General features: G+C 42.3%; 1 protein-coding gene across 1 annotated transcript in view; it reads right to left on the bottom strand.

Annotated features, from left to right (window-relative positions):
- Positions 1–292, bottom strand: part of EMCN (endomucin) — a 37,996-nt gene extending 37,704 nt beyond the window's left edge. Inside the window, exon 1 of the mRNA XM_053403966.1 lies at positions 136–292. Coding sequence (XP_053259941.1) covers positions 136–229 — 94 coding nt within the window. The 5' untranslated portion in view covers positions 230–292. The remainder of the gene's footprint in view (positions 1–135) is intronic.
- Between the last annotated feature and the right edge of the window lie 21,494 nt (positions 293–21,786).

Below are 21,786 nucleotides of genomic sequence, written 5' to 3'. Positions count from 1 at the left end.
GTGTGGCAATGAAGCACTCTCTAGTATAGCCCAAGAAAAAGCAGTATAGCAGGCACACCTTTTCCTAGCCAGGAACCTCTACTTGTCCCCAGCTGCTTTGAGCGAGCAAGCAAGCAAGCAAGCCAGAAAATGTACCATTACCGTGGACACAGCAGAGGGTCAACAAAGCCACAGAGAGGAGGACTCTTCCCAACAGCTCCATAGTGCTTGTTCTCTGTGCTGCAGGCATTCCTTTTCCAAAGGCAGTAAAGCACCAAACTCTTTCCCCATATGAATGGCCACTGCCCAGTCCTGCTTATTTTTGGGAGCTTGATAAAGAACAGGAGGAAATACGACAGACTCCCTCTGGGAATTCAGATTTATTGTTTCAGCCCTTTAGCAGGAACTCCTTTTCCTTGGCAGGCAATCGTGTTTTTGTTACTACTTTAGTTTGTTCTTCTTCAGCCTCAGAGGTCAGGAAAGGTTCCAAAGGGAGCAGATCTTGCTTGAGAAGAGGACCAGATTCACAGTTTTTATATATCTACAATCTCTCTCTCTCTCTCTCTCTCTCTCTCTCTCTCTCTCTCTCATCTATAGCTATAGCTATAGTTATAGCTATATCTCTGTTTACCTATGCTCTAACACACCTTCAGTATGTCCTCATTCAGGTAACATGCAATTTCAAATTGATTTTTCTTCACTCCTCATATTATTTTTTATCATTTTGGGGGAACAGCTTATTAAAGCAACCGAGAGGAAGAAATAAGCTGAGCACTTCTGGAAATAAAGTGATGAAAGACAAGCCATCAGTTTGCTTTCCTGCCTTCAGACAAATTTTTCATCTTCCTTTCCTTAGTCCCTGTCCTGAGGACTGAACCAAGAGGTTAGAGAAGAGGGGAGCAAATGTAGTTTCAGAACCAGACACAGTGGTACCTTGGGTTAAGTACTTAATTTGTTCTGGAGGTCCGTTCTTAACCTGAAACTGTTCTTAACCTGAAGCACCTCTTTAGCTAATGGGGCCTCCTGCTGCCGCCGTGCCGCCGGAGCACAATTTCTGTTCTCATCCTGAAGCAAAGTTCTTAACCTGAAGCACTATTTCTGGGTTAGCGGAGTGTGTAACCGGAAGCGTATGTAACCTGAAGCATATGTAACCCGAGGTACCACTGTAATCTAAGGATTAGCTGGAGGAGGTTCACAGGAGAAAGTAAAGGTGATCTTCAGCCAAAGCAACTGATTGGCTGGTTATTGCAGTCATTGTTGTCTTCATGGCCTGCCACAAACAACGCTATTTCTTCCTCAATCATCTCTCCTAGGGTGACAAGCATATGATGTATTTTCACTCCCATGACTGAGTAATTCCCCACCTTGCTGAAACCCCTTAGCCCTTCCACATAATCCTCAACGCAGCCCATTCCCGATCCTCCTTCTTGGCAATAATTTACATCATGGGCAAGAAGAGCTCAAAGCTCAGTTGCCTTCCCTTGTCAGATGCAAATTTAGTAGCAGGGAAGTATGTGTTGCAACATGGATTGATTACATTTCAAGTCGTATTAATTGGATCTTGGCTTGTTTTCACGGCTCTTTTTGTGGAAATGAGTGCTTGATGTCTGCTTGACACTCTAGAGCAGGCATCCCCAAACTTGGCCCTCCAGCTGTTTTGGGACTACAACTCCCATCATCCCTAGCTAACTGGACCAGTGGTCAGGGATGATGGGAGTTGTAGTCCCAAAGCAGCTGGAGGGCCGAGTTTGGGGATGCCTGCTCTAGAGGACTGTAGGAGACATTGCGTGGTATTCAGTGCTAACTCTACTCAGAGAGTAGGCCCACTTAAGTTAATCATCATGACTAACTTGGATTTCTAATTAAAGCTAGAAATAAATCCTGTTGGGGGAAAGACAGAGTATAATCAATCAAACAAACAAAAAAAACATTTTAAATTTTTGTAAAAAAAGTAAATTCAATGTTTAATTATTGACTGAATTAATTGTATTTTTAAAATATCAAACATAATAATTTAATGGCTAGTCAAGTTATACATAATACTTTGTTACTAAAGTAACAAAATGCTTTTCAATCTCTAACGGCGCTGGAAAAAACAATTGCATACTTTTCAATTTCAAAAATTTCATTTCCCCCTGCTTTCCCTAAAGGATTCTGGGAACTGCAATTTGGTAAGGGTTATGGAAATTGTAGCTGTGTGAGGGGTAAACTTACAGTTCCTGGGATTCTTTTGGGGGAGCTATGTACTCTAAATGTGCTTTAAATGTATGGTGTAGTCGTGACCTTAGTCCAGAAGGGTGTTATTGTTCATTTCTCTGTGTGCCAACGGGCTTGTTCTGTTTTAAGATGTGCTGTTATTTATTTATTTATTTATACTGTTTTGCTCATATTGATGAATTTATAGTTTTTATGACAATTATCTGTAAGGTGTCTTGTGGGGTGTGTGTGAAAGGCAGACTAGAAGTCTGTAAGTAAGGAAGTAAATAATACATTGTTGCATAGCTGTCAATGTTTCTCTTTTTTTAAGGGAAATTACCTTATCCCAAATAGGATTCCTCGCAAGAAAAGCGAAACGTTGACAGCTATGCATTGTTGAAAAGAGAAAGTGCCAGCCCATATCCATCTTTGGATCAGGCAAAGAGCAGTATTCTTGGCATTGCAATGTGTAAGGTTTGGAGGAGAATTTAGTTTAGTCCATATTTTAATGCTCACCTAGCTAATTTGCTACCCACGCGGGTGGCGCTGTGGGTAAAAGCCTCAGCGCCTAGGGCTTGCCGATCGAAAGGTCGGCGGTTCGAATCCCCGTGGCGGGGTGCGCTCCCGCTGCTCGGTCCCAGCGCCTGCCAACCTAGCAGTTCGAAAGCACCCCCGGGTGCAAGTAGATAAATAGGGACCGCTTACTGGCGGGAAGGTAAACGGCGTTTCCGTGTGCTGCGCTGGCTCGCCAGATGCAGCTTTGTCACGCTGGCCATGTGACCCGGAAGTGTCTGCGGACAGCGCTGGCCCCCGGCCTCTTGAGTGAGATGGGCGCACAACCCTAGAGTCTGTCAAGACCGGCCCGTACGGGCAGGGGTACCTTTACCTTTTAGCTAATTTGCAGTCCCTAGACTTATCTGCAAATCAGAATGCACTTCTTAATTAACTTTGTGCACTGCTCCAAAGTTTGCGATATAGTTTTGGTTAAGGAAATAACCTCATCCTACTCTCCTCCCAGAAAATGCATTCAAAGGTGCTTATTTTTAGGGAGGGAAATGCATATGAAATGTATATTTTAAGGGAAAGTGCATACGTAAGGGAAAGCTCCATGCAATTAAAACACACATTTTAAATGTTGTGTCTTTTAAAAAGAAAAAAGGGGGCAGAGCAGACTTACGACTGAAAGCACGCAGAGCTGACATGGGAATAGGTTGATTTGTTCATCTTTAGCAGCTCATCAGAAGCAAAACCTGATACACCATTAAGGAAAAGGTTATTGGTTGGCTGCAGCCAGACAAAACATCATGCTTAGGAGATTGGAAGTCTGAGACAAGGCAAAGCAAAACTGAGGCCCATGGATTCTGTGAATAATTGTGTCGTATAAAGTCCCCCTTCCCAATATGTGTTTATGAGCCCCACATCCTGATCCAAGCTAATTAAATCGGAAACAGTGAGTCAGTCTCCTTGGCATCTTTTGTTATTCAAAATGCATGCTCTGATTATACTCTTGGCTGTCTCGCACGAAGCAAAACAGAAGCTGTGTGTCGGGGCCAGGCCTCAATTTTCCAAAAGACTGTGCAAGCTCAACCTCTATCTATCTAAGTACAAATCACATCCTAATGCAAATGACATGCGACATGAAAACAGGAATGGAAATGGGGAGGAGAGGATGGACCGGTTGGGTGAAAAAATATTTAAGCTAAATGGACATGGGCGATGATAACTCAGTTATCTTGTAAACATTTCAGCCCTTGTGGTGGTGGAATAAAATCACAAAATCATGACAGTGCTGTGGCTTTTGGGAAATAAGAGATAGTTGATGTCGTTTTTATGTAAGCACCTAAGCAGTTGATTGATTATTTATTGCCTTCTGGCTCACAAGAACACAGCCCCCGCCCCCGCAACCTGGCAATATACAATAATCAAAAACAACAACACAGATTTTTTTTAAAAACACACCACTTAAACAGGACAACCCCTTTATTGAAACAGAACTGGAGGGCAGATTGTTTTGAATCAAAGGCCAGGCAAAAGAAAAAAAGTTTTTATAGCCTGCTGAAAGTTTTGCAAGTTCAGGCCAACTCGAACTTCCTAGAGAGGAAGTTCCACAGTGTGGAGGGATGCTGCAACCAAAAAGGCCCTGTCCCAGGTACCAATGAGCCTAGCTTCTCCTAAGTGTGGGACATACAACAGGGCTTCTGATGAAGATCATACATTTAAGGCATGCTCGCAAGAGACGGAGGTGGTCTTTCTTGGTCCCAATCCATTTAAGGCCTTATAGGCAAGAATGAGCAACTTGGAAGCCAGTGCAGTGGATAAAAGATAATTCTTCAATAGTTCATAAAGCACACGTCAGACAACCATCTGGTGGCTGCATTTTACAACCCCTCAAGTTTACAAACAGTCTTCCAGGGTAGCTCCATGAGAGTGTATTGCACAAATCGAAATGAGAAGCATGTATCACCGTGGCCAGATCTGTATTCTCCAGGAAGGGGCACAACTGGGGCATCCTAGCCAAAGCTGGGCAAAAGCACTCCTGGCCACAGCACCTTTTACACACCCAAGGGTCACCCCAAGGGTGACTTGCTTTAACCACTCTAAATATTTCTGAGGTAGGGCTGTTACGGAGTTTATATGCAGCCCCTCAGCTATCTGGGGCTTCCTGTGAGTTGAGATACTCTAGCACTGGTTTAGCAGCCTTAGTCTTCATCCAGCTCAGCGGACACTAGGATTTATTCAGTCTGCCTTTTTAAGCAAGCCAACCTGATGACAGTTTGTGCATTCTATTGCTGCAATGACTTCTATGCCATTTTGTGTGTGTGTGTGTGTGTGTGTGCCCAGACTCCTGTTTGTTTGTTTGTTTGTTTCAGTTCACTGGGTGTAGCTTTCCACTTCAGAATACAGCCAACACCTTCCCTGGGCCAAAACCCGTCAAAGCCAAGTTTATGTCATAGAGCAGAGGCCTTAGCGATGTAGATAAAGAGGTACAACTTCCTTCAGTTTAACATTGTTAGCAGTGCCTATCAGCTGTCTCTCCTTTATTTTGGTGCACAAACCAGGCTTACATTGATAGTGGCTTAAATTGTTTTTCCACAGCTGCAAATCATTGCATCATTGGATCTCTTGCCTTTGCTTCTTTCACACACAACAACAACCCCCTCTTGAATCTCACACTTCACAGAGTTCAATCAGTAGGCATGACTTGATGTTTTATTAATACCCCATCTTTTCCCCCAAGGTGCTCAAAGTACAGGGTTCTACCTCTCCTCATTTTAGCCTTACACCGACCCTGCCAGGTAGGTTAGACAGAGAGACAGTGACAGCCCAAAGTCACCCAGTGAGGTGGCTGAATGGGATCTAGAATCCTAGTCTCCCAGGTTTTAGTCCAAGCACCACACCACACCACAATGGCTCTCCACAAGTGTCCCATCACCATATGGGTTAGTTAGCAGTTCCTGATTCCAGTACACACTCTTCAGGGATGGCTTGAGGCATCAGCCAGCTGGCTGGCCAACCATCTGGGATGGAGCTCTGGACTGTTGCTTCCTAGCTGTTTTGCCTCCCCCTTGAAGGAGGAGTCTAGTTATCCTGGAACCTCAAAGACTAAGCCATGGTGCGGCAGTGAACAAAACATGGATTTGGATTTGGGATACCTAGATTCCAGTTCCCGTTGAGGCAATGGCTTTGGACCAGTCACTATTTTGCAGCCTAAAGATCCTCACAAGGTTGTTGGGGGGGGGGGGAATGAAACGATGTTATGTAAGGAAAATCTCGTGTATGACTATCTTGTGTTCCTTGGAGGAAGTGTTGGAAACAGTTATGATAGATAGAGATATATATTCTTCCATCCCAATGCCCAACATGAGACACTAAGCTTCCCTTCCCTAAAAATACACATGTACAAGATGCTTTGGGATTTTCAGACTCCTGGTCTACCTATTGAAAAAGCTTGGTCGTTTAATGTATTTTTACTGTTTTGTTGGAAGCCGCCCAGAGTGGCTGGGGAAACCCAGCCAGATGGGTGGGGTATAAATAATAATAATAATGCAGAGTTATGAGAAATTGAAGTCCAAAGTAAGAGATTGGCTTCATTATTACCAGATAAATGAAGTTTTTAAACAGGACAGGAAAATTGGCTTTCAGGTGGAAAGGTCGAAATTAGAAACAGAGCTTTTGGAACCCAGTACTAAGAATCTGTCAAGAATGTATAACTTGCTGTTGAAATGGAATACACAGGATGAGTTGGTTAAATCAGCTATGATTAAATGGGCACAGGACATTGGACATGACATTATGTTTGCTGACTGGGAACAGTTATGGACCACCGGTATAAAGTTTACGGCATGTAATGCCTTAAGAGAGAATATTATGAAAATGATTTATAGGTGGTACATGACCCCAGTCAAGCTTGCAAAAATCTACCATTTGCCCAATAACAAATGCTGGAAATGTAAGGAAACTGAAGGTACTTTTTATCACCTTTGGTGGACATGCCCAAAGATTAAGGCTTTCTGGGAAAGGATCTATAATGAAATGAAAAAGGTGCTTAAATGCACTTTTGTGAAGAAACCAGAGGCCTTTCTCTTGGGCATGGTAGGCCAATTGGTGTCAAAGAAAGATAGGATGTTTTTTATGTATGCGACAACAGCAGCAAGAGTACTTTTAGCAAAGTACTGGAAGACACAAGAACTACCCACACTGGAAGAATGGCAGACGAAGGTGATTGACTACATGGGACTGGCTGAGATGACCGGCAGAATCCGCGACCAAGGGAAAGAGACGGTGGAAGAAGACTGGAAGAAATTTAAAGTTTACCTTAAGAACTATTGTAAAATTAATGAGTGCTAAAATGTTTTGAGTAATGCAAAATAGAATTGCAGCGATAAACAATTGGACATGGGAAAAAGGATTTAAAGGAAGTGTCATAAGTAAATAAAATTAGGGGTTGCTGGAAAAATTTAAAACAAGGATGCAGAAAAAGGAGGTATGGGGAAGTCGTTGAAAGAAGGTTTAAGGAAAAGAAGATTAAGAAATTATACATGTTTATATGTTTGTTTGTTTTTGTATTGTTTTGTATTGTTATTTAATATGTGTTGGAAAATTAATAAAAATTTATTTAAAAAAAAATAAAAATAAATAAATAATAATAATAATAATTTACTTTGGATGCCAGGTCTACTCATTAAGTACTTATATCATTAGTCCACCTTGGTAGCATTAGGATGGTATGGCGGGGAGGGAAGCAAGCAAGCAAGAAGTAGCTTATTTTCTGAAATTGCCGTTCTGTCTCTTTAAATTTTATCAAGGTGCATTTTAATTCAAATGAAATTCACATTTAAAAAATGTATGTGGCAATTATTAGGGCCGCAACAGTTTGTGTATGGGGAACTGAAGCCTTCAATTCCCCTGCTAAAATCATGAGGAAATTCCCTCCTATGAAGTGTTAGCCTTGGGAGCAAGTGCCCCATTAGTGCTGGGTGGGGTTTACAGATTTCTTCCCAGTGCAAAGTTTCAGAGGAGGGATTTTCCTTAGGACTCCAGCAGGGAAGGAAAAGGTTACATTCCTCCATATGCCTGCTGCAGTCCTCATCATTATCACATACACACCCCTTCAGCTGATGTCATTTGCATTTAAAAAAAGGCATATAAATGCAAATATGCACTTGTCGTGTCTCGTTTGGCCCTCAGATTGAAAGAATGTGTATATGTGTGTGAGATGAATATTTTAATTTACCATGCATAGTAAAATAATAATAATAATAATAATAATAATAATAATAATAATAATAATAATAATTCAGCAGGTTCCACAAATTTCTAGCAGTTACCACACACTGGTGACTGTGGAAATCGGCCCAGAAAACATAACAGCAATAGGCAGAAGTTCTGTCGGTGTTCAAAAAATACACCCCAGATACTACAGCTGCTTGGTGATCAGCTTTGTATCTGCTTCCTTCCAGCTATCACACCTCCCCTCCCCCACCCCACCTCCCCCCACCCTTGCTGTCTGTGTTTCCACTTTCCAATTTATATAAGACATATAAAGCAGGATGAAATATTTTCCATGCCACGGAAAGCCATCAATTGTGCCAGTAAAGTAACCAGCAGAAAATCAAAAGTGTTCAGGGCAACTTGCTGAAAGCCAATATTTCAAATTACCCATAGAAAGGTTGAAAGTAGAGACGATTTTTCACACATGCACACTTATAGTAATTTATTACACTGCTGGGCTTTTCATCGTAACAGTATATTCTAGCATGCACTCATCTGTTGTTGTGGCATTTCTAACTAGCCAGGGTTGGAAGACAACCTTTAAACTAAGCTACTGGGTAAAAGAAGCAAGGAAGGAAGGAAGGAAGGAAGGAAGGAAGGAAGGAAGGAAGGAAGGAAGGAAGGAAGATTTTGCCAATAATAATAATAATAATAATTATTATTATTATTATTATTTATACCCCACCCATCTGGCTGGGCTTCCCCAGCCACTCTGGGCGGCTTCCAACAAAATATTAAAATACCGTAATTCAAACATTAAAAGCTTCCCTAAAGAGGGCTGCCTTCAGATGTCTTCTAAAAGTCTGGTAGTTGTTGTTCTCTTTGACATCTGGTGGGAGGGCGTTCCACAGGGCGGGCACCACTACCAAGAAGGCCCTCTGCCTGGTTCCCTGCAACTTGACTTCTCACAGTGAGGGAACCGCCAGAAGGCCCTCGGCGCTGGACCTCAGTGTCCGGGTAGAACGATGGGGGTGGAGATGTTCCTTCAGATATACTCTCCTCTATGTGATGGGCTCATGGGAATAGCCTGTCCCATGAACCCTTGCTGAAGAGAGGGAGGGAAAGCCTATGTAAGGCTACTTCCCCTGGAGCTTTGAGAGTTTTCCACCCACCCACCCTCAAGTTAGAGCAATTTTGGGTCATTGGTTGACAGGGCTGGAAAAGAATTTTTTCTCTCTCAACCTGATTGGCAATTGGTTGGGGGGCGTTTTCGCCTTTCCCTCAGTGAAATTATGGCTTTCCTCTGTTAGGCAGAAGAATGTTGTTTGTATGAGGGCAGAAATGGCATTGGACAGGATCAACATAGTATAGGGACCCCCCCCAAAAAAGGGGCCTGAGGGGATGATTGACCATTGCACGTCCAAGCGTGGGTTTGGCATTTGCCTGGTTGGAATCTGCACCTTGGTTGGAACCTGACACCTTCCTTGCTTGGCAAGGTTCAACACTGACTGACTCCCATCGTACAGGTTTGGAGCGCTCCAAACCCAGCGGATCCATTCCATCAACATGGGGCTTGTGGAATGATGAACTGATCCTGGGACCCAGTGCCATGCCAACCCTTGCCCTGCCTGCTGCTGTCAATAGAGATTTGGCCTGATTTTATCCCATCACCGTTGTACAGTCTGGTTATTTTGCTGCTCTCATGGGTCACATAATGCGCCTGTCTGGGCAAACGAGTATCAGAGGGCAAGTTATTTCATTCCATTTTGTGGAAATGGAAGCTAATTCTAGATAAACTATGGATCCATCACATTTACCTGGGATTAAATCCCATTTAACTCATGGGACTCTCTTCTTTATAGTCCTGTAGAAGGCCTGCACTGTAAATCCTTTACATCCTTATATTACTCAGACATTTTATGTGTATCCATGAATGGAGAGCATTGGCCAAGTCTGCAGCGGACTTTCTTGATGTCCCTGCGCACTAGTATGGCCAATATAAGTTGTGCAGTGGTTTATCAACACTCAGATAAATCTTATTGAGCAAAGAAAATCCCTGCAGGCCTTTTGCAAAAAGTGGCAGTGGGCTGTAAAAGCGATTCACTAATTTGATCAAAGAGAAAGCTTTTGGAAGCTGTTGTTTTCGTCGTACTTTGTCCTGGTAGCTTAACTGGTCATGCTGTATGCCTGTGTTTCAGACATTTTTCTTCTATCTGTACTGTAAGGAATGACCTATGACTGCAAGCAATAACATTTATTCAATTGTGACTGCACATTCACCGTACCAAATTCGGAAATCAAAACAAAAAACTGAGATTTTCATGAGACTATTTGAAGAGCACTGTTGGATCACATCGACCAATGATTTAGATGCCTCTGGAAAGTCTATAAGTAGGTCATAAGGGCAAAAGTCCTCTCCCGCTTTTGTTCCTCAGTGGCTGGTGTTCAGAGGCATGTTACCTGAAGGTAATGCAGAGTATTTTGAGGGAGGGAGAAAACCCCCCATCTCTGTCCAACTTCTTCACACCATGCCTCACAAGACTGGGTAATTCACAGACCTGCAAAATCCGGGAATAAATACACATCTGCATGAGCAGTGGTTAGAAATCTTATGTTTATGAAGGTGTAATTTTGAGGAAAACAAGCTTTTTAATCACATCAAAACACTGGGATCATAATTGCTCTGAATTCAGTTCACATTGTTTTAGCAAAAAAATGAACATTCTCCTCTGCAATCTGCAATCATTCTTCTTGCTGGGCTTTTAGAAACTGGGTGTCTTGTGCTCTGAAAGACGGATAATTTAATCCATTCAGGTAAGTATGATAACAGTACATTACAGACCTGAGCCTATCATGTGTCATTACAAGAGCTGGGGAAGCTTCCATAATAGCTTCATCCATCGAGCATGTCAAGCTTATGAGTTAACAAAGGATGGATGGATGGATGCCCCCAAAGAGAGGTTTAATGCAGTAGAAAAGCCAAGCTAGCAATGATTTCTGTGTTAAATGAATTAACTGAGTCACACATATGCTGTTTCTCCTGCCACAATAAACAGTTAAAAGAATTGAACAAACTGCAAGGTCAACACCCTTCTTTTCCTATTGAGATGTATCCACAAATATAGTTAGCATCATGATTTTAAACGCTTGAACCAAAACTTTACCGAGTTGTGTTGCTGAGCTGGTATTAATAAATATTACAGGCAGCTGGCTACTGCCTGCATTCCCCCACCCCTCCAGAAGGTAGAGGTAAAAAAGTAAAGGACCCCTGGATGGTTAAGTCCAGTCAAAGGTGACTATGGGGTGTGGTGCACATCTTGCTTTCAGGCTGAGGGAGCCAGCATTGGTCCACAGACAGCTTTCTGGGTCATGTGACCAGCATGACTAAACCGCTACTGGCACAATGGAACACCATGACAGAAGCCAGAGTGCACGGAAACACTGTTTACCTTCTCGCCACAATGGTATCTATTTATCTACTTGCACTGGCGTGCTTTTGAACTGCTAGGTTGGCAGGAGCTGGGACAGAGCAACAGGAGCTCACCCCATCACAGAGATTCGAACCGCTGATGTTATGTACTGAGTTGAATAGGATTCAGAATGCAGCAGTCTGATTGGTCCTAGAACAATAGGACCCAGAATGCAGCAGTCTGATTGGTCCACAGGAGCCACCCAATCCAGCTCCAGGTGGAAGTGAATCCGCAACCTGATTGGCCTACAGGAGAATCCCGGAATTAGCCAATCATGTGGGGCCCATTGTGCAAATAGAGTATATTTCAGCTGACCTTCTGATCGGCAAGCCCAAGAGGCTCAGTGGTTTAGACCACAGCGCCACCTGCGTTCGCCCACCTCTCCAGAAGGGATGAAAGATGTCTCATTGGTTTATGTAGGAAATTAAATCAGGGAAATGGGGTGTGTGTGTGTCCAGTGGACAAATAAGGGGTAGGGCAATCCAGCAAGTAAAGTGGCCCAAAACCGTTAAGGGATTTATACACTAATAGTAACGCCTTGACCTTGGCCTGGAAGCAAATGGGCAATCAGAGAAGATCTCAGAGAAGACCTGAAAGTTCCTTAAATAATCAACCCTGTTCCAGTAGGCAAACCAGGCACTAGACCTCAACGTAGTAGATCTAATTCTAGCAACAGCCTAGGAAGGGAGAGTGGGGGGTAGTGCGGGGGTGGGGGTGGGAGAAGAGGCTTCTCACTGTGACATCATGATTAGTGGATCAATAAGCAAGAGAGATTAAAGTACAGGAAGGAGGATGAAATTTGATAATAGCTATATGAATCCATTTTCATGTTTGGCTGTAGTGAATTTCTTTGCTGTTTCTCCTAGCAAACGCAGCAAAATTTTACCCCCAGGCAAAAACAGTTTATAATTATTTCCCAGGCTCAAGAAGACCTGTCATATTGCAACCATTTGGGGGAGAAAAATCAAACTTTATCAAATATGTGTGTGTTGCTTTCTTTGTCCATAAAATATGGCTGCCAGGAGTACCTTACATTAGTATGCAAATTAGTAAGGGTCACTAGTGAAAACAGACAAAAAGGGAAGGAAGAGGTGACTCAACAAATTACTTCATTAAGCCTGCAAATACAGCTGTTTTATAAGATGTAGATTCCTGTTTTTTGTTACAACACTTCTAAGAAAACATCCTTGGCAAATGCGCAAGGGCTTGGTTCAAAGCTTTGTCCATTACAAGCAGCTTTTCATTAAGGTGTGAAAGCACTTGAGTCAAGAAATACAAAGGGCTCTTTGTCACTGTCCAAATTAGCCACTGTCCCCTGCCGTGCAGTCCCCTGTGTGCCAATAAGTGTGTTTCTTTTTTAAAAAATGACTTGGATGTTAAAGACAGGTGATCACATTATATACAACCACTCTTAATGAAAAATGCTATATTTTGTTCACTGAGATCCCCCCCCCCCAAGAATAAACATTTTATTCTCACTTTCTTCGTCTGCTCCAAAATACACTTCTTTGGGAGTATTTTATTTCTAGTTTATCCATTGCATCAAATCCTTCATCCCTGGCTTCTCCTGGACATGTCTCCTGACTCTTGCTCAGTGGATGCCTATTGCACAGCAACCACAACAATTTGTCCTGGCATAGAGTTGCTGACATATCATGATGGTCACACAAACAACCGTAGTACCTTACTGGATGGATGGGTGATGGTTGCGTGCCGAGACCCTGAAGCCACAATTTCGTTGAGAAATAACACACACAAGGACACAGATATTAGGTTAATGTTATTGGGCAAATTTTGGCCACAACTTTATTGATTACAGAATGCGAGCGGTATTATCTTAGGCATTGAATGGACCCGACTATATCTGACTCCTGCCCGATGCGCAGGAAGTCCGGTAAGGGTAAACCACCAGAAGGGGGAGCCCTGTTGATGCAGAGCAACTCAAGCTCCCTCTGGTGTTCCCGTCGGGGTCATGTCATGGCCCTAGCCCCACCCTGGGCTTCGGACAAGATCAACACTCCTGGATTCCTTTAACAGAATACCCTTAAGCTTGGAGGGGCAGGTGATGGCCACATCTCCCCTCCCCCGTCACAAGCTCAAACAATACCTAACTGCATTGGGGACATTTGGACTTGAAAGGAGTAAGAAACAAGATTTGGGTTCCACCTTTAAGTATGGAGGACTGGTTGAAAGAAACATGGATCCTGAAGGGCCAGAGCTTCTCCGAGAGTTGGTATTTAATTTTAAGGACTATCAAAAAAACCAGCAGAGAGGAATTGAGAGAGAATTAAGAGCCTCGGATGTGAGATCTCCAGGCTAAATATTAGATTAAGACTGATGGACATTTGTTGGGGACTGGAACCGGGAAAGGGTGGGGTGGGGTTTGGGAATCCAAAGGGTACATAAGTATAATGTGTTTTGCTTTTATTTTTGTTTTTGTAATGTTTATGAAATTTAGGAAATTCGTGGAAGGGAATTTGGGTCGATTTTAGAAAGAATGTTTTAAGAATATGTATTGATGTATAAGTATTGATGTTTAAGTTTGGATAAGGTAAAATTGGGTTTTTTTTAAAAAAAATGAACTAAATTAAAGGAAAATAAGGTTAGCAAAAATAAATTGAGGAAATGGATGAAAGAGTAAAAGTAAAATAATAACATGTTAATTTATTAGGTTAAGAATTATGGTTAAGGATTTGCTGAATCAATAACTTGAATTGGAATACAAAAAGGGGAGGTATGAGGAGGTCGGGAAAATATGTCAATGAAAGTAAATTTTGGTGAACTTAATGTGTTTTTAATTTTTATGTATTTTTTTCTGTTTTTTCGTATTTTTTTCTTTTTCTTTTTGACTTTTTATATTCTTACTGTATTATTTTTGAAAATTTTAATAAATATCTTTAAAAAAAAAGAAAGATGGGAAAAGGGAAAGAGAGGGAGGGGGGAATGAAGGGGGGGGGAGAGAAATGGAAAAAGATCAAAAGTCCTCCGGTTCTTTGTCCTGCAGCTAAATGTACTATTCATTCATACACACACATACAACTATTCTATTTTATATAAGACAATATTTTTTCAGTCTTCAAATCCAGATATTGCAAGTTCATTTTCTCTTCCACCAAAAAGTCAATAAGAAGTTTCCAATCCTTAATAAATGCTAGTAATGATTTTTCTCTAATTAAACACGTTAACTTTGCCATAATAGCTAAGTCCAGTAATTTTATCAACCATTCATTGGGGCTGTATCTTTACGTCTTTGTTTTTAGAGCCATCTCTCCACTCTAATAATAGATTGTGCCTCTCTCCTTTTACATGGGGGCAGCTTATCCACAGAAAATGTCAACAACAACTCTGTTGTTTTTTTAAAAAACAAATTCTGTGCAGAATGTAGGTAGGTAGTTCAAGCAACTGTTTGGGGATTGCAGCCATGAGCTATTCAAACCAGGAGATTACAGGAAAATCAATGGCTGTTTGCACAGTGCTGTAGCCTGTATATTATCCACTCAACAAATTATATTTCTCCTGCTTTTAATTTTCCCTCCTCTCATCATGGATCTTAGGAACGATGGTGTCTATGAAGGGAAGTCTGCCATGCTCAGGAGTTATGCAGCTTGGAAATGAAATTGTTCCAGTGAGTCATCTTCCTGCTCCAATACAGGAAAAATAACAACATTCCTTCAAAGAAGCAGCTGGATGTTTGTGTGCCAGAATCCCAGCGATTATGTCCTCCGCGTTCCATCTTGATCACTGACCACTGTCAATGCTTATGGAGATGGGTGCCTTCATAATACAGTATTAGTGGTTTATTCAAACCATCTTCTAAACTTTGTCTCCCTATTGTTTTACTAGACAGCAGCGAGTCAGCACTAAATCTGGTTGTACTTTTAAGCACCAGGAAAAAACTTTCCTCATTGAGTAAGTTCATTAGATCATCACCTCTCAGCCTAAGCTACCTAACAGGGTTGTTGTGAAGATGCACAGGCAGAATGGGAACCATGCACACCCCCTTAAGATCCTTGGAGAAAATGTAGGAAATCAATGTAATAAATAAACAAACAGAAAATAAACTAGGATTGCAGCTGGCTGGGTTGGCTCATTTTGGAAAAGTGCCATGCACTCTTAAGTGATCACAAGTTTCTCATTCATAACAATTTCTCATGAGCGGATATGTGTGGATGGCTTTCAAATAGGAGCAAATGAAGACTCAGTGAGGTTTGGCAGAATATGACCAAAACCAGACAACAACATGAAGTGCCATTTGTTTTCAGTCACTGTGCATAGGATAAGTTTAAAATAGAGCTTCCACTCCATGGAAATGGCTAATGGTCTTTCTGAAACTCTTGGCTCTGCAAATCAATGACTAAGCAGAGAAGCTGGTGAAACCTTTATGAAGACAGGCAGGCAAGCGGAGAGCTGCAAAGCTTCTCTGATTTACTGATTTGCTTCGTACGCACCTGCTAAGATCACTCAGAGAGCCCTGCATTGCATACATATTTTCAGGTTGGGACTCTAAATCAATTCCAGGTTTGTGTATTCATTTTGGACAGTCTAAGTTCATCAAAGTTTTCCAATATTTAAGAAGCTGCAGTTTTAAAAGGATGGAGGGTAAGCAGGGCTGACCCAAGATATTTTGTTGCCTGAGGCAAAGGACAAGATGACACCTTCTCCATTCCACATCCAGAAGGTATCTGGACTGTTGGTTGACTCTTACTGTAGTGTCCTCCTTGTTTTCGAGTTTCCTCCCAATGAGAGCAGTCGACCCAGAGCCCCCAAACCCAACCTTTCCTTCAGAAAGGCCTGAGTGAGTTCCGGTATCTTAATATTATAACAACAACAACAACAACAACAATGTACAGCCATGATTGGTGAAGTTCATGCAGAGATGCTCAGAGTTCAATGAGAGTTTGATCCAGCATGTGGCTTTCTTGAGAGGAGAAAGAACAAGAACAACAAAAAGTATAATCTCTGTACTTTTAACCTCCAGCTTCCCAGCATTTTGGAAGCCGCAAGGCATTGTAACTCGGATGGGTGAATAGGTGGACTATAAACAATGATCTCTGTTTCCATATTTACTTAAGAGTGTTATACTTGGCAGCGCACGTTTCCACTGGCTGAGGACTAATTTCCTGATAACACAACTGGGTGGTTAATACAGGCTCCTTGATGAACATCTAAGCAGGGTGGGAATGGCTGTGGTCAAGTTTCGGGCCCAGGACTGGCAGAAGAAGACAGAGTTGGAGCCCAGAGCTGCTCTGGAAATTCTCCTAAACTGCCCTGGGTTTATTAAATTGTAGAATTTATTAAATTTATTTCCACTTTTGCAAAGGCCTTGTTGTGAGTTTTGCAGCTATTGTAGAACTATATAGCTTGGTCGTTAACTAATATGAGATGATTAATTTATCAGGTCAGTTCCAGTGCAACAGCATTAGCTATCAATATGCAGGGCTCTAAAACAGGGAAACTTGTGGCCTTCCAGATATTATTGGACCCCAAACTGACTGATTATTGGACCTCAGCTCCCATCAGCCAGCATTGCCAGTTGTCAGGGATGGGGATAGTTCGAGTCCAATATCATCATAGGTTCTCCCTGCCTGCTTTGGAGACTTATTCAGATTGGGTCCAGCTTGCCTTAGGCAACTCCTTCACCCCTAATATGCCTCTTTAGGATGATACTCTGTTCCATGTTATATCCTTTTATGGCATGGACAGTCCTTCTGAATGCTGTTGGACTCCAACTCCCATCAGCCTCAGCTAGCACCCTCAAAAGGGACTTGGAGTGAAAAAATAATAATAAATAAACTAGAAAGGTTACCACAACTGTTGGCTCCTGTATTATGGCAATATGTTTATTTTATGCATTTGTGGCAAGTATTTCTAGTCTGCCTTTCAAGATAGAAATTATTCCAAGGTGGTCAACAAGTCTCTCTCTCTCTCTCTCTCTCTCTCTCTCTCTCTCTCTCTCTCACACACACACACACACACACAGAGTATGCCTATATGCAGAATAAAGAAAACCACGATGCAACAATTAATCAAAATTCTGATTAATAGGGAGCAGGGGTAAAGGGAGGCAGGAGGGGAAGTCCAGGTGGAATGGGAGCACCAGATTGAAAACTAATTAAACAATGATGAAGTCATGGTGGTCCAACACAATTTGCAAGCTCAAGCACCACTGAAACCGATGGTTCTGAATTGTGGACAACCTTGAAGCAGAAGGTGGACCATGTTTACACAGCAAGGATTGACCAGGTACCTAGGCTAGAAGAGGCAAGGGCTTTTACGAGAAAAGCTGTTTCAGTTATATGTGTGCCAATGTTGCAGCTTTCTTGGGAGAAGCTACGTTTTAATTTTGTTCTGAAGGAAGTTGTGTATTTATTTTTCCTTCCTGGCAGATCTGATAAAAAGAAGCATCTCACAATAATTTTGTTTGAAGTTCATGTCCTTCCCCATCTCAGGTTACAGAAACAGAACGGCACACACTGAGGGTATACCCTGCACCATCCACTCTGATGTACCCCGATAAGTTAAGAAAGAAAAGTGTGTATGGAGAAGGAGATAGAGGCAGGTTTCCCCCTTCTCCATCATCTTTCCCTGCTCAGTAACCTGGAGTTCTCATGAGAGGGTGTGCTGGCTCTCTATTGCACTGCACATCAGGATGCCATTTTTGTGTCTAGTGACCCATGAGAGATTGAGTTCTTGTCTCAAAGAGGGAAGCCAGGATTTTTCTCCAGCTGAGATTTTAGTTTGGGGCTTTGGAAAAGCACCTGTCGAAAGCTTTCCTCTTCCAATAAGTCTTTTGATTAGAGATCTTTCACACTGTGCATCTGAATTGCAATTGTTTTTAAAGATGTTATTGTTTGTTATTTGCAGCCCTGGTTCCTTTTAGGAGGAAAAGCAGGATATTCATTAAATAAATAAATAAATAAATACTGTTGTTTTGTTTTTTTCCCCCTGAGGCAGATTGTTAAGGACTCCTAATTTTTTCCCCCAGAGCCAGGCCAGGGAGAAAGCCACCAGCACATTTAGCTGAGGCATCAAAATCTGAAAAGGTTGTTGAAATTGCTAGTTTAACTCTCAACACTTGCCAGGAGTCTGACAGGTTGTAGGTGGCTTTTTAAAAAATTCTTATTAAATGGTGGTTTACCTCCAACAAAAAGGTGTCAAGATATTTTTAAAATCTCTGAAGAGGATAGAAGGACGAGGTTTAAGGAGGAATAAAAGGTCACCCATGTGAGAATAAGGGGGGGGGGGAGACACAACCCCGTCATTGCAATAACATCATTTACAGATTCCTATAATATTAAAGACATCACTTTTTAGGTTGTGGTTTTTGTGGGGGCGAAAACGAGCCAAGGTTTAGCAGAGCTACCTGAACGTAAACAACTTTAAGACTGTAAAAATGAAAAATGGGTAAGAGAAGGAGCTTGCTCTGTTGTTTCACACTCTCTCACAGCCATGGCTTCCCTCAAAGAATTCTGGAAACTATAGTTTGTTTAAGGGTGCCGAGAGTTGTTACGAGACCCCTTCTCCCCTCACAGAGCTACAATTTCCAGAATGCTAGAATGAGCAACCCCTCTTCCCCGGGAACTCTGGGGCAGCCATGACTGTTTAAAGTGGCATCACGGTATTTTAAATGTATGGGGTGAATGTGACCTTAATCCACTTCAGGTGTGCTATTAATTTATCAGTTGCATGTTGTGTACACATTGACAATTAAACAACCACCTGCATGTGTCCTGGGTCTACATGCCCCACTTCCCCAAGTGGGAGACGCTCCTGTAGGAAATGTGTGCATTTTATCTTTTAGCCTCTGCAAATTCTTGTTGCCCTTTATAGTACAGTGGTACCTTGGGTTAAGAACTTAATTTGTCCTGGAGAGCCGTTCTTAACCTGAAACTGTTCTTAACCTGAGGTACCATTTTAGCTAATGGGGCTTCCCACTGCCACCACGCAGCCACCATGCGATTTCTGTTCTTATCCTGAAGCAAAGTTCTTAATCTGAGGTACTATTTCTGGGTTAGTGGAGTCTGTAACCTGAAGCATCTGTAACCCAAGGTACCACTGTATAGATTTATTATATGCTTTGTGTTAAGTTGTCGGTGAACATATCAGACGACACAGCGATTCTTCAAACAGCTCTTGTTTATTCACAGGCCAGAACAGTAATAATAATAATAATAATTTATTATTTGTTCCCCAGCCACTCTGGGCGGCTTCCAACAAAGATGAAAAATACTCTAAAATGTCACATGTGAAAAACTTCCCTGAACAGGGCTGCCTTCAGATGTCTTCTGAATGTCAGGTAGTTGTTTATCCCTTTGACATCTGATGGGAGGGCGTTCCACAGGGCGGGCGCCACTACCAAGAAGGCCCTCTGCCTGGTTCCCTGTAAATTGGCCTCTCGCAGTGAGGGAACCGCCAGAAGGCTCTCAGAGCTGGACCTCAGTGTCCGGGCTGAACGATGGGGGAGGAGACGCTCCTTCAGATATACTGGACCGAGAACAGAACTGAACTGAAGGGTTCAGCCAGCCTGCTTATATAGAGCTCCAGTACAACGTAACTGTAACAACCTTCTGTAACTATGCAATCACTGAACGTCACTTTCGATCCCTTATTTGCATATGTGGACCTGAACTATCTACAGTATCCCCCTGCTAGCCCAGGGTGAGAACTTCAGTACATAACACTTTGTTCTTTGTGTGATCAAACTGCCAGGACCAGTGTGCACTTTAAAATTTTAGCCTCTCTGAAAATGATCATATGCTTTGTTAGTTTTTGTAGTGTTTGGTCTCGTACTGCCAGGCATTGGTGGTGGTTATATTATTGCTGGCCTGCTGCAACATTGGGATGCTTATTTTATTTGTTGTATGATGGACAGTTTGGCTTTTATGATGACTTTAAAATATTATCACATTCATATAATCCAACTGAGTCATTTGTTGGATCTTTGTGTTCTGTTTTGCAGTAATTTAGTATTTGGTTGTTATTGTAATGATGCATTGATTTGCTTTTTTTGCTGTTGTTCTGTTTTGAACCTTTGAGCATATTTATATGGCAAAGTGGCATACAAGTGTAAATAATGAGCCAATAATAATTAATTGAAGGAGCTTTGTCTCTTTCACTAGCCTTAGACTCCTATGGCACTGGGGAGATGCTGCTGATTCCATTGGAATCATCACCAGGGGTCTCCTTGATGTGGGCTCTGAAATCTCAGGGTCTGAGATGCTCTTGGCGTGGCAACCCTAGTTTCGATGTTTGCCATCTAGAGATGCCTATTTCCACCTGCCTTGCCCAACCATTCAGCCCTGAAAGCAAGACACCTGCTTCCAGTATAACTTTTAAGGAATTTGCTGGTCTTTGGGGTTGAGGCATAAAAGACTGGCATGACATTAATGTGCTTCAGGGGTGCCAACTTGAATAAAATATTGTGGGGGGCACAGGTAAGCCCCACATAATCAATCACATGACATGGTGCACACACACCATTTGAATGGCAATGCCCATGAACCTGGGGCGGGGCCAGCCCCTAGGAGTTGGCTCCTACGATCAGTTTTAGGGCTACTTTTGGATGGAAAGTTGTGTGATATTTTTATTTGACCTGCTGTAAAAGATTTTGGCAGGTGGGCAGGACAGCCCACCTGTCAATCATCTGCCATCCTAATGATGTCATGTGACCGAAGGTGGGTTGCCCACCCACCTGTCAATGTATTGTCCTGCAGGGCCAAATAGCTGCTTTGGACTATCCTGCTGCAGCCCAAAGTTAAAAGCCCTGCCAGGAAGACTGGGATATTCACAAAGCATGGCTCTTTGGTGAAAAGACTGTAGGTCATCGATCCCTCCACCATATAGCCTGAAGCCAATAATCAGTGCATTGGTATAATTCAGTTTAAATGAATAAAATTAAATAAATGAATGCAAATGATGTTTGCATTCAAGTCTCCATCAGACTTGGCAGTGGGGAAGAGAGCAAGCATTCTGCTAAATACCAAGGTGGGTTCACAGGGGAGGTGGGGTAGCTTATGTAACCTGGGCCTCAAACCATTTCAGCCATTGTTTTTCATTCAGAAATAGACAGGGATGGAGGCAGTTGCAAATAGCCCTGCTGCAGCTGTATTTTGAACTAATTGCACTTTCCTGACAATCTTCAAAGACAGGCCCTGCATATGAGACACTGAAGAAGCCCAGATCAAATCCTACTAGAGTGTGGATAGCTGTGGCCAACTCATCTCTGTTCCTACGTCCTGCCTTAATTGTCTTCACAGTCAGTGAAAATTGCCAGGTTTCTCAGCCTTTCATTATATGCTCTGTTTGTTGTTCTGTTCTTTAATTTGCATCTCTCCAAACCAAAGCTTTGCATGGGTAAGTCGTATTATGGCTAAAGGTTTCATATGATCCTGGGGAAGTACATAATGCGACTCCTTTTAACTTTAATGAA

Source organism: Podarcis raffonei, chromosome 9, assembly GCF_027172205.1.
Source record: "Podarcis raffonei isolate rPodRaf1 chromosome 9, rPodRaf1.pri, whole genome shotgun sequence".
NCBI classification, from domain to species: Eukaryota; Metazoa; Chordata; class Lepidosauria; order Squamata; family Lacertidae; genus Podarcis; species Podarcis raffonei.
Note: the sequence above shows the minus strand (reverse complement) of the source record. Positions and strands in the feature narration are given on the sequence as shown.